The sequence below is a fragment of the Medicago sativa genome, chromosome 4, assembly GCF_051527215.1.
Source record: "Medicago sativa cultivar Bolivia chromosome 4, Bolivia_mono, whole genome shotgun sequence".
Taxonomy (NCBI): domain Eukaryota; kingdom Viridiplantae; phylum Streptophyta; class Magnoliopsida; order Fabales; family Fabaceae; genus Medicago; species Medicago sativa.
This window is the reverse complement of record NC_140752.1, coordinates 25,158,266-25,170,813: the sequence shown is the minus strand read 5'-3', so window position 1 is coordinate 25,170,813 and position 12,548 is coordinate 25,158,266. Positions and strand designations below refer to the sequence as shown.

The 12,548-nt window shown below is 34.0% G+C and overlaps 1 protein-coding gene across 1 annotated transcript; it reads left to right on the top strand.

The window, feature by feature from the left end:
- On the top strand, positions 1–1,693 carry LOC146927224 (uncharacterized). Its single transcript, XM_085708135.1, has 2 exons — positions 1–446; positions 1,062–1,693. The coding sequence occupies exons 1-2, from the start codon at positions 318–320 to the stop codon at positions 1,350–1,352; spliced, it is 420 nt and encodes a 139-aa protein (XP_085564261.1). The 5' UTR covers positions 1–317; the 3' UTR covers positions 1,353–1,693.
- Positions 1,694–12,548: the final 10,855 nt, after the last annotated feature.

Here is a 12,548-nt window from a genome sequence, read left to right as displayed (position 1 = left end):
CTCAATAAAAAGATGTTGTGTTACTTCTCTTTGCTTCTCTTGGGACCCAATAAACTGACATGTCTGAAGAAAAGGACAAAAGATAGGCCACACCATATCTTCATTTTCTTCCATAATTACTTCTTCCACCCCCTACAACTCCATGTTCTTCAATTTAACCTCTTATTCTTCTTTAAGCCATTGCATTTAATGCACATTCATTTCCCTTGTTAGTACAAATACTTCTTCTGCTGCTACCATACCATCACTTCATATTTTCCACATCCCACAACAAAAGTTTGATTAGCTCAAAATTTTAGACGAATCTTTGTCTTAACATGTCATCAAGCTCATACATTCTTCTTTTGTTTCTTTGCATCATTTCCTTGCATGCATGCAATGCTCGGAGACATCCTAGTTCTGATTTAGATAAGAAGATGGAGAAGAAACCTCACTTCTTTCTCAAGGTTTGTCATCCTAACTAGTTTAAATATGATAATGTCTTGGATTTAATTACACATCAACAAAGTTTTATTTCAACGTTTACAATCGCGATTGTAGCTAGGTACGACATCAGGGTTTTTGATGTCTTTTCAATTGTGTCATGCATCATTCGTATTTGACCATGATTTTTTACGATAGTAAAGATCATGAAAGAGATTAACTACTACAAAATTGAAATAGCGATGTTAAAAGTTAAAATCCATCACTAAGTTTTAAAGACGTTAAATTTGATGACCAATTTTATGTTTTTAATTTCAAATTTTTGTTTTTTCCAAATTAATTTTCTAGTAGATTATAAAACCTCATTCTTACGTTCATAACTAAATTCATTGATTTTAAAAAATAAAATAAAATGTAGTAAACTCATTTTTAGGGAGTTATGTTTATTTTTTCACTTTATTTTGAAACGGTTAATGTTATATTGTTAGTAAATGTTAGTATTATATGTCGGGAATGAGGTTCAAACTCCCGACCACTTTATCACCCAACTCCTGAATTTCTTCTCACCTCATACACCAAGCCATCCTTATATCCCCATGTTTGTCTTTTTCACTAATTAAGGTTTGGTTTATTTGTAGTTTAATGTTGAAAAGAATGCATTTGATTCCTCAAGGAAGAAACTTAATGAAGGTGATAATAAGATGAAGACTGAGTTGGTTCGTGACTCGGAGAAGTTGAAACACCGAAGAAGCACTAACCAAAGAGTGCTAGAAGGTGTGAGAAAAGTTTCAGCTGGTTTACAAACTAAATCTCATGTTTCAGTTTCATCATTGCCGGTGCCTCACAATAAGAAGAAGCATAGTGAGAAACATCCTGGGTTTAATTTAGATTATTCACCACCTAAGACACATCCTCCTTCTCACAACTAAGTAACAATGTTATGAACCCTAGCTAGGTTTAAAATTGAATATTGATAAGAAATTGCACACACAATGACAAGCTTGGCCTTTCATCTAGGGTGTGAAATGTTTAGTTTTGTTAGCCTATATATGACTACAGAAAATGACTGTGTTCTTATAATATATAATCAAACATATATATATTTTCTTATATATGTCTAGTTAGGTATATTTCTTTTTATTATGTTAACTAAGAACTAATCATGTCTTCTATTCCATCTTCCTCTTGATTGACATGAATGTTTGTCATTGATGGCTTAATTAAGATTAATGCATATGGTTTCCTCTCTCTATCTTCATTTGTCGGTTAATATATGTAGTAATATAGTAGAAGATCTCTTGTTTATTTTTACTTTTTTTTGGTCAAGTATCTCTTGTTTATACTCAAAATCATGAAGGATTTTTGTTTATACTTTTTTTTAATGACAAAATATATATCATCATATGACTGAAAGGTCACGCCTCTTGTATAAAAAAACAGAGTGACGCTACGTACAATACACCAAAAAAGGTGGGACCCTTTTCCAAACCCTACGCATGCGGGAGATAATGCACTAGGTTGCCCTAATATATATCATGTTTTAATCTTATATATTAATATAAATCTTTCATTGATGCTAAAAAAAAAAAGAATATTAACAAAGGAGTGTGACTTGAATCCTTCCAAGGAAGACAAAAGAAATTGAAACTGCTACAACAAACATAAACAACACCAACAAAAAAATCAAAACAAAAGCATCAAACGAACCCTAGTATCATGCAGCACACCAGAAAAAATAATCCAAAAGGAGATTTTTGTTAATACATAATAGGAATCAAATTAAGTGATCCCCAAGTGAACAAGATATGTATGTATAAGTTGAAGAGAGAGAAAATTTTGTTGTAGAGAGTCATTTCTACAATTCAAATTTATTAGAGTCGTTTATCACTCTACTAGTCGTACTTTGTGTTGAATTTGAGGTGGTTTTGAGATTTAATGACGCAGTACGGAAACAAGAGTTAGCAAGCACTAAACCTAGATAGAATAAAAGTTATGAGTTGCCTCTTAGGTTACAACTGTTAAGCTTAAATAGGGAAATAACAAACCCTAAAAATAACAAAATGAAAAACAAAATAGAAAGTTCTAGAAAATTTGGCTGAAATAAAAATAATAATAAAATTACTAAAGAAACCATACTACATTAGTCTCCTCCACTTCTAAAGAACTCGACCTCGAGTTCTCATTTTGATAAAGTGCTTCCCATGCATGTTGACTCCTCCAATGAACAAAAGACCACCCTCCAGGATCCCATTGAGTTAAAAGCAAAGGTAGTTTGGTTTGAAAAATATGGTAGTTGCCTTTATCCCGTTGAAAGAATATAGTAGATGCTCTTCCACCCCAAGTATCTCCGTATTGCTCATCAAAGAGTGTTTCGCTCAAAGACTTCTATGCTGCTATTAATGTTTCTAACAAAAAGTGTTCTAGAATGTTGTTCATCAAAAGGAAGTTTTCCTTTAGAACCTCCAAAGAAACCATGATCTCCATCCAAACCACTTGTTCTTCTTAGTGAACAAAAGTGTCCATCTACTTCTAGCTCCATGCCTCTACCGCTGCTAAAAATATCAATATATTCCAAGTCATCATTAGTCCTGGCATGAGAATTGTATTCTAACCCGTCAGCAACACCAGCAAATAGATCATATTGATCAGGAAGGAAATTATGTATATAGTCAGCCTCCACCTTTTCAAGAGATTTATATGGTTCTCCCTCCTTGATTTCTTCAGCTTGTTCCTCAATTACTTCAGGCTCTTCAGTTTCTTTTTCTTCTGGTTCTACTTTCGGTGGTTCATCATTCCTATTTGCTCCATCACAAAGTGAAACCATGTGCTCATTAGTCTTCTCAATACTAACAACAGGTTCGGTGACTGAATGTTCTTCGACCGGTTTCACAGACGTCGGAAACGCTTCGTTCGTCCGAGCAACGCCGATCTCCTCTTTCAACGGAATAAGAATTCTTAGAATATATGTTATCAAAGCAGAGTGTTTAGCAATATCTTGAATCGTCTTACGTGAGTTACCTGCTATTCTGGAAGCATGTCTCACAAGGTCTGTCAAGGAGTAATCTTTGTTGTAACAAAACGGACAACGATATTTCGAATCGGAGATTTTAAACTTGTAGTAATCATCTATCAACTTGTTGTAATATCTACGCTCATAGTATTCCAAATCAGATTCTCGGATATGTTTTGATTTTCGGCACGTAACAATAGTATGGTTGTTATTACGAACCCTAATTACCGGAATTGGTCCTCCTCCTCTATTTGGATTATTTGTTGTTGTTGTTGTTGTTGTTGTTGTTGTTGTTGTTGTTGTTGTTGTTGTCAACCTTAGCTGTCCACGCCACCATCTGATCTAACAGAGCTTTGATGGTCGAGTTAAAAGTCGCGGTTATGGCGGCAAACTCTGCCCTTGTCATTAGTTGATCTCCCATGGCTGATCCGTTTGGAAAAAAACAGGAGAAACTTGCTCTGATACCAACTGACGCAGTACGGAAGCAAGAGTTAGAAAGCGCTAAACCTAAAAGAAAACAAACAGGTTGCAAGCGACAAAACTGTCAAGATAGGGATTTCCGGAATCCACCAGAATTGAGAGAAAAGTCTCGAATATTATTAATGAATAAAAAGTGTAAGTTGCCTCTTAGGTTACAATTGTTAAGCTTAAATAGGGAAATAACAAACCCTAATGGGCCAAAAATAACAAACTGAAAATATAGATAGAAAGTTCTGAAAAATTTGGCTAAAATAAAAATACTAATAAAATTATTAAGGAAACCCTACTACATCATTTAAGTAAGGGTCATGTTAACCAGTGCCCCGGGGGCACTGGTTAAGGAAGCCAAAAGTGGAAATTTTTAGTCAAAAAGAACACTTTATAAGCTTTTAATGCAATGACAACACAACTTTCAATGCAAGATACCACTATATTTAACTCCTTAACCAGTGCCCCGGGGGCACTGGTTAACATTTCCCTTTAAGTAAAAATCCAATTCAAATTTCTATTTATCTGAACACATATTGTTTTGAAATTCAACTCTTGAAATAAAAACTTGCAACCACCATGAACGGAAGAGAGTACTAAAGGAAGAGAGGAGGAGAGACTTTCATTATTTTTCTTCATAACCCTTGGTGATCATCATTTCCTTATTTATACACAATCACTAGCCACATGTCCATTTACCACAACAAATTACATTTTGCCAAGTGTATTTTCTCATTTGCTATTTGAATCATAACATGTTTTCAGAACACCAGTTCATCTAGGAATTGGCCATATATATGTTGGTCGGTTCAACAATGTTTTTATTTTTTGGAGTGATGGTTAAACAGTAATTGATTCTCAATGTATTTGAATCCGATCAAATAGCAATTTCTACCATATGGTTGGGTCAAATAATTTTTATTTTTTAGTAGATTAAGTTAATTGAACCATAACTTGAAAGTGTTACAAATTCGATATTTTGTTCGGTTCTAAAAACATTGGTAGCAAATAAATAGATAGAAAAAATTGAGTATATTACGAAGAGATGGAGAGGATGAAGATAATCCAAATCGGATCAAATAGCAATTTCTATCACGGTTGGGTCAAACCATTTTTATTCTTTAGTCGATTGAGTTAATTGAATTATAATCTGAAAGTCTTACAAGTTCGACATTTTGTCCGGTTCTAAAAACATTGGTAGCAAGTAAGTAGATAGAAAAAATTGAGAATATTATAAAGAGATGGAGAGGATGAAGATAATCCAAATCGGATCAAATAGCAATTTCTACCACGGTTGGGTCAAACCATAAGACAACGAGTTTATGGATCCTCTCACTTATAAAGTATTAAACCTTCATTTTTTTATCCGATGTAGAACATATAACTCACAATTACAAGCCATAATATATTAATATGTATTAGTGTCATTGTTTTGCCCGATAATTATAAATTTATTTGAAAGAACAGCACAATCCCAATTGACATACTTGGTTTTATAATCATGTGCATGGCCATTAATGCTTTTGGATATTTCTTCCAACAAGTTTTTGAATTGGGATACGTTCTCCTAAAACCGATTCGCCTTGGATCTCAGTCCTCGACATCAAGGCATGGCTAACAATAAATCGGACTAGAAAAGGAATTTCGCAACAAAAAAAAAATAAAAATCACAATTACTATACTGATATCTATTTATCAAAAATAATTTTTTTAAAAAAATAATATATATTTATATACTATCTATCAATTCCTCTCAAAAAAAAATATACTATCTATCAAAATTTAATGTTTTGGTGAAACATAATAGAAGAAGTTGAAGCTTAGTCAAAAAAGAAGTTAATGTTCCCTTATTTTACACTTGCTCTATTTTTATGGTTTCGTTGGCGAGTTTAGAGGGGGAAAGAAGTGAAAACTTTGAAGAAAAAAAAAAGAACAAGTGGAAGAAATATAGGACATTGAGATGAGAAGACTATGAGGAGTTCATTTTTCTTCATAATACAAAATCCTCAAAATTTAGGGTAACTAAAATATTGTATTGAATGAGAGTTTTGGAGGGTTTTATAGAGTTTATATGAATTCTTCAAAATTCAATATATGTTGTTAAAATATTCTTACAATAAAAAACATATTAATCATAATCATTGATTTTTCATTCTTTAGAAAAATACTCTTTAAAAAATATGAAAAAAAAAATCTCCATTTATCCCTATATTTTTCACACTCAAAGCTTTCTCATCCCGAACGAGCCTAAGACTTTGTTTGCGAGTTTGGAGGGGAAGGGAGGGGAAGGTTTGGGAAAAATGGAATGGGCAAGTGGAAGAAATAGAGGAAAATGGGAGGGGAGGGCTTTGGGGGGTTAACTTTTCTTCATAATACTAAACCCCCTCATTTGGGGGAACTAAAAAATTGTATTGGAGGAGGGTTTTGGGGGGGGGTGGGGGGTTTGGAGGGTTTATATGAATTTTTCAAATTTAATCTATGTTGTTATATTATTTTCAAAATTAAAAATATAGTAATCATATGCATTAATTTATCATTCTCTAAAAAACTACACTTTTAAAAAATTTGAAATATTTCTTCATTTTCCCTTATATTTTCCACCCCTCAAAGTCTTTCCTTCCCTTCCCCTCCAAACTCGCAAACAAAGCCTAATGGAATGTGAATGCCATGATGGCATTATGATAGATATTACTTCTGGAACCATGGATTCTACTGAAAAGAGCATATAGGGGATAGCATTTAAGCCGAAGATGTGTCTGATGGTGATCCTGACTGTTATCTATGGTGTCATTTGGGATAGTTGTAAGTTTATATAAATGAAGGAACAATCATTTTGGTCTCTGACATTGCACCTCGTTCTCACTATGGTCTCTGACTCATGATAAAATACAAAATAGTTCCTGAATGTATAGCTTTGTTGGCTAATTTTAGTCCCTGATGTTAAAATTGACAATTAAATGCCGACAAGGATGTCACAAGGATCTAGACCTAGTGACCAAAATGAAGATAAAAGTACGAAATTAACACACATAAATCCTGAAATTCCCCATTTTCTTTTCTTTTTTTGAAAGAGAAATTCCCCATTTTCTGTTACTGTATGTTGTCCATTATTTTATTCAAACTTGAAGCTAATTAAGGGACATGTTCTAGTCATGATTTTGATTTTATGAGATTATGAAATTGTGCAGAGAATGGGAAATGTTTAATATATCCTCGAGACGTAGTGGTTGGTCGTATGTCATGCACAATCTTTAGCAAATTCCTATAGAAATTGTCCTCTTTATTATAGTGTATTAGTGGTTTGACTGTGAAAATATTTTATGTGACAATACGGGTTCAAACTCGGATCACCATATTTATCTTTGCCATGTGTGTTAATTTGAGTATACATTTGCAATTAGACCAATGGACCGTCAATATCTTCCTAAGGCCCAGGGCACGCCCTTCCTAGGGCGCCATCTCAGCCAGCCTCTAGAGCTCGACAGAAAGAATTAAGTACCCTCATTACTTGAGGCTTAAGTCACGATAGATCAGGCCCATAGAAGGATATAAATACCACCCTTGAGAGCCTTCTGATCAAGACATGACCAATACAATACTAAACCCTAATATCGATTATTGTACTTTTGCAAGTACAACCAGTAACAAAATACAAAAAAAAATCCTATAACACTCCTAGCAAAAATTGATCATGGAAAAATAAAAAATAAAAAACAGAAAATAGTTCATTAACAATAGTTAATTGGGCAAAAGACCACCAAATTTAGGAAATATAGTCTTACTAAGATGAAAGAGTTTGGTAGGTTGTTTGACTTCTTAATATTAGTCCTATATAAAAGATGTTAATATCATTGAATTACATGTTCAGGTATAATGGCAAGAGCATGGCTGGGTGTTCCGTACCTAACAAGGGACATAAGATGCAACAATTTCAAGCATATGTCTCCTATGAATGCAAATATAATAAGATCTCAACTCAAGTGAAACATAAAATCTCAATAAAGGTGAATTGGGATTGTAAAAAGGAAAACTAAACTAGTTTCTTGGAACAAACATTCAAATCTTAACGAATATGACAAGAACCAGAAAGTAACATTCCCAATATTTTATGGTGTTACCGCCAGACAACCTTTTTGCGAGTGTGTTTGTCTCACACTGATATTTGTTGTTCAAGATGTATAATTTTGAATCCCCAAGAGAAATTCTTTATGTTAGAGTTGATCAGTTGAATCATCACTCCTCAAATATGGTCGATTATTATTTTTTTAACTAGTATAGTGACCCGTGCCAAGCACGGGGAATTAAAAAGCTTTTTTTATCAAATGTATAGATTTTATATTATGTTATCTTAAAGCTTTGGAATATCTAAACATTTCTAATTTAAATGTATAGATTTTATGTTAAGTGGGGTTATAATTTAAATTAGAAATGGAAAAAATATATATCTTAATTTTGTTAATTTTGTATATATTTTGAAATATCTAAACATTGCATATAACGATTAAAGCATTTGGTTTTATACTTATACTAATTATTTGTAGTATAAGATGTACTCATTGTTAAACTTAGCATATGTAATATTTTTGCAAAAATACGCCGACGTATTGTATATTATTATTTGTTGACATAATGTATTTTATTAATCATAAAAACTAAAAAAAAATATTTTTTTTATATAATAGTCAGTGTCAGATGTATACACCTAGTCTGTGAATGCAAATGTTAAACTTTTTATGAGTGTGTATAAATATAGTTTGGGCTACAGAAACGCCGATTGTTATTTGTTTTTATTTTTTACAAAACCAATGGTCTAATGTAAATATTGTATTTTAGGGTAACAACGATGTAAAAAAAAAAAGTTCCGCGAATTGTTATACCTGAAAAATGCATCAATTAAAAGTCAATGGCAGGAGGATCTGCTTATATAGAAATTGCATGTCATGTAATGACCAGTACGCCTTATAAAGAAATTAAAATCAGTACGCCTTATAAAGAAATTAAAAAAAAACGACTTCCAAACAATACACAACTTTAATTTTCTAAATTATAGCAACAACAATTCTAAAACATAACCAATGATCATACTTTTTGAAAAACTTCACGATACACAACATTTGTGGTCTCTTTGCAAACATTATTATCTTCATTCAAGATGAGCAGCTTCAAACCTTTTCTAGAAGTAACTCGAGAGACAGTGACATAGAGTTGTCCATGCGTGAACACGGGCTTAGGAAGATAAACTCCCACTCGAGATAAAGATTGACCCTGACTTTTATTCATTGTCATTGAAAAACAAAGCGTCAATGGAAATTGCCTACGCCTGAATTTGAAGGGTAGTCCTCGATCACTCGGAATAAGATCCATCCTGGGAATGAATACCCTGGTACCTGCCCTTTTTCCTGTAATTACGATAGCAGCTATCGTGCTCTTCCCTAGATGTGTAACTGTCAGCCTCGTACCATTACACAGTCCATTGACCTGATCGATGTTTCTCATCAGCATAACAGGACATCCCACCGTTAGTTTCAACTGGTGATTTGGAATTCCAAAGCTCTTAATACCATTAATAAATTCCATTGTGAACCACTCACTCTAGACATCAGAATTTTCACCCGATCGACAAACATAATCAAAGCTTAAATACTCCTTCTCTTTATCTGGAATCAGTGACATCATATATTCGTTAACATGCTCAACTGAATCAAGCGTTGGTGCAAGTATTCCCTTTTATTGGAAATATAGCGGGTCACTAAGGTTATCATTCAAATCGGGATACACAAAGTCTATAAGTGACATCAACGGCTTTGTTGTGTCTAAAATGAGCAAATCTTCAGGAATTTTTACCTTCATTTCACCATTCTTATATGAAGCGTAGTTGCTGTCTCCAATTGAGAGTATCCACTTGCCAAAATTAGCAATTTCTTCCTGCTCTGCATGAACCGAAGATGCACCCAATCTCATATTAACAGTAAGCCTCAACACATTACAATAAGCCCATATCTTTGATTAATTGACTGAGGCATCAACAATATCCTGCCTCGTTCCTTTTCGGACAACATGCAATATCTACCTGAAATCACCACCTAAAATTATTGTCATTCCACCAAAAGGTCTAAACTCGTTTAGGGGATCATTCTTGGACATGATATCACGCAATGATCGATCAACTGCCTCAAAACACCATCTGTGCATCATTGGAGTCTCATCCCAAATTATCAACTTTGCAGAACGCACCAGGTCTGCCCTAGGATTGTCCTTTTCCATCGTAAGCGATGATGCCTCATTAATCTCAATAGGGACTTTCAGCGTTCAATACAATTAACCCCTTCGATCTAACAGCAGCCGAGAATGTTTTCCATATAAAGGTTTTCCAGTACCACCGTAACCATATAAGAAAAAGAAACCACCGTCGTCAGAACCAACAGACTCCAAGATCTTGTCATGTACACATCTTTGTTCATCAGTCAGCGTCAGTAACATATCTGCGTGTGTCTTTTCCAGTTCATCTTTATTGTAATGTTGCTCATCAACGATAAGCTTGTTTGTGAAAGTTGGCATGTCTGCTGCGTTTGGCCTGGGCAAAGATTTGAAATCAGTAAGCGACCACCCGTTTTCCTGAAGCAACATTTCAATTTCAATCAAACACATGTTCTTCAAGTCATCATCACCGATACGCGTATCTGCATATTAAATGTAAGTCAGAAAATTAATATGAACACCTAAAGAAAAATGATAGTAAGAGAATATATGCAATGCAACGGAAAAAATGACATTAAAGTTATGACTCAATTCTTAATCGAAAATAGCTTCTTTCAGCTTAACTCAAACTAAAAAAATAAGCTTATTAGTAAAGGATTTCCCAAGCCATTATTTATTTAACGCGAAAATAAATAGATATAGGAACTGCTACAAAATGATGTCATGAATGCTCACTAATCTAGATAACGTGAAAAATTAATCAATTAAAGAACAAAAAATGTGAACAAATTAATCAAGATATACATAGTGGAAAGCTATATATGACAGTTTTGTGGCATTGACAGTAGGTCCTGCATTAAACGTATGATGTTTGTATTATCTGTGGGTGTGTTGGTGTCAGTTTTGCGCTGCTATTACGTGATGTAGCCGCTGGCTGGGACGCTTATGTGTGTGCATAATTGTTGTTGCGTCCGATTGGCTTTTTTGTTTTGTAGTATCAGGTATTTCGGCCTGTTGTAGTGCAGCTTTGCTGCTGCGCAGCTGCGATTTTTTAGAGGATCTTTATGGGCATTAGGTTGTGAGACAGGGGTACTCTCGTGTAGGCAGCACCACGGTTTGTCATGGTACTTTGCTGGGTTTGGTCTTTGATTAAGGCAACCTAGTGTACACCTCGGCCTCATGATTTTTGGGTGCAGGCGTGTTGCCTTTGTTGGTTCTTGTATTCATCCACTATTCATTTCCGCGAGTGCTTGGCGTTTCCTACGCCCTCTCGACAAAGAATAATATTGTCCGTCTAAAAAAAATAGTGAAAGCTCTCTGGTGTGTCTACTTTGTTAGGTAGCCTTGAATTTATCTCTATTTTACTTAAGCTATTGTTTTCTTACGTGCATACACTCGTATTCAGACATATATGCCCTTTGTATAATTTTTATGGAAAATACTTATTGTCATTTAATGTTTAACTTTAATTTTTCACATATCAAGATAAAAATATAAAAGTGTAGTATTGGTAAGGAGTATACTTGATAAAATCATACATAGGCATGGCAATGGGGCGGGGTGGGGAAGGGTTTTACATTCCCCATCCCCATACCCAATTCTCATATACTTACCTGTTACCCTACCCATACCCAACGTGGATGAGAAATTGAACCCCATCCCCGTCCCCAACGGGTTTGGGTATCCCCGCTCCATCCCTGTCCCCGCATTGAATAATATTTTTTAATAAAAAATAGAAGTTTTTTGCAAACCCTAGAGAAATGTTGTAATGCATTATCACGAAACACGCTCATTTTTACCTTTGTTAGATCGATTGATTTAGTTGCTCATTTAAATATCAATGATAGTTTTTATAACACGGTAATTATCAAACAAAATAACATGGCATATCGACATAAAGTAATTTTCTTCATTTGGGACGGGTTTGGGTATGGGTTCGGGGTGGGTACATATTTACCTGTTACCCGTCCCATACCCGTATTTTGAAATCCGAGAAAACCCAAACCCATACCCAAACCCAGTGAAAACGGGGAAAACCCGTCAAATTGGGTTTGGTTCGGGCGGATAACCACGGGTATGGGTTTGGTTGCCATGCCTAATCATACACCTAGTAAATTGCAAATTTAGCTTATATTTTTGGACACACAAATCATTCAAATAGGACTTATAATTAAGGAGAGATAAATCGGCCAAACATTGAACTGTATAATTCTCTTCAATAAAATCCGCCAAATATGTTATAAATTAAAATAAGTTGCTTAACATTTAAATCATATCGACATATGTTATACATGTCAATAAAATTATTAAAATGAGCAAACGACAAAGAGGAGATTGCAAAATACATAATTTGTAAATCACAATATAATTATAATTGATTCAGATTGAAATTAAAATGAAAATAAAAAAAGTCTTGGAAAACTTATACAATTGAGTTTGTATCGTTCTT

Coding starts and splice junctions, on each gene's coding strand:
- LOC146927224 (XM_085708135.1), top strand. CDS start 318: ATGTCATCAAGCTCATACATTCTTCTTTTGTTTCTTTGCATCATTTCC. Junction 447..1,061: donor AACCTCACTTCTTTCTCAAG/GTTTGTCATCCT, acceptor GTTTATTTGTAG/TTTAATGTTGAAAAGAATGC.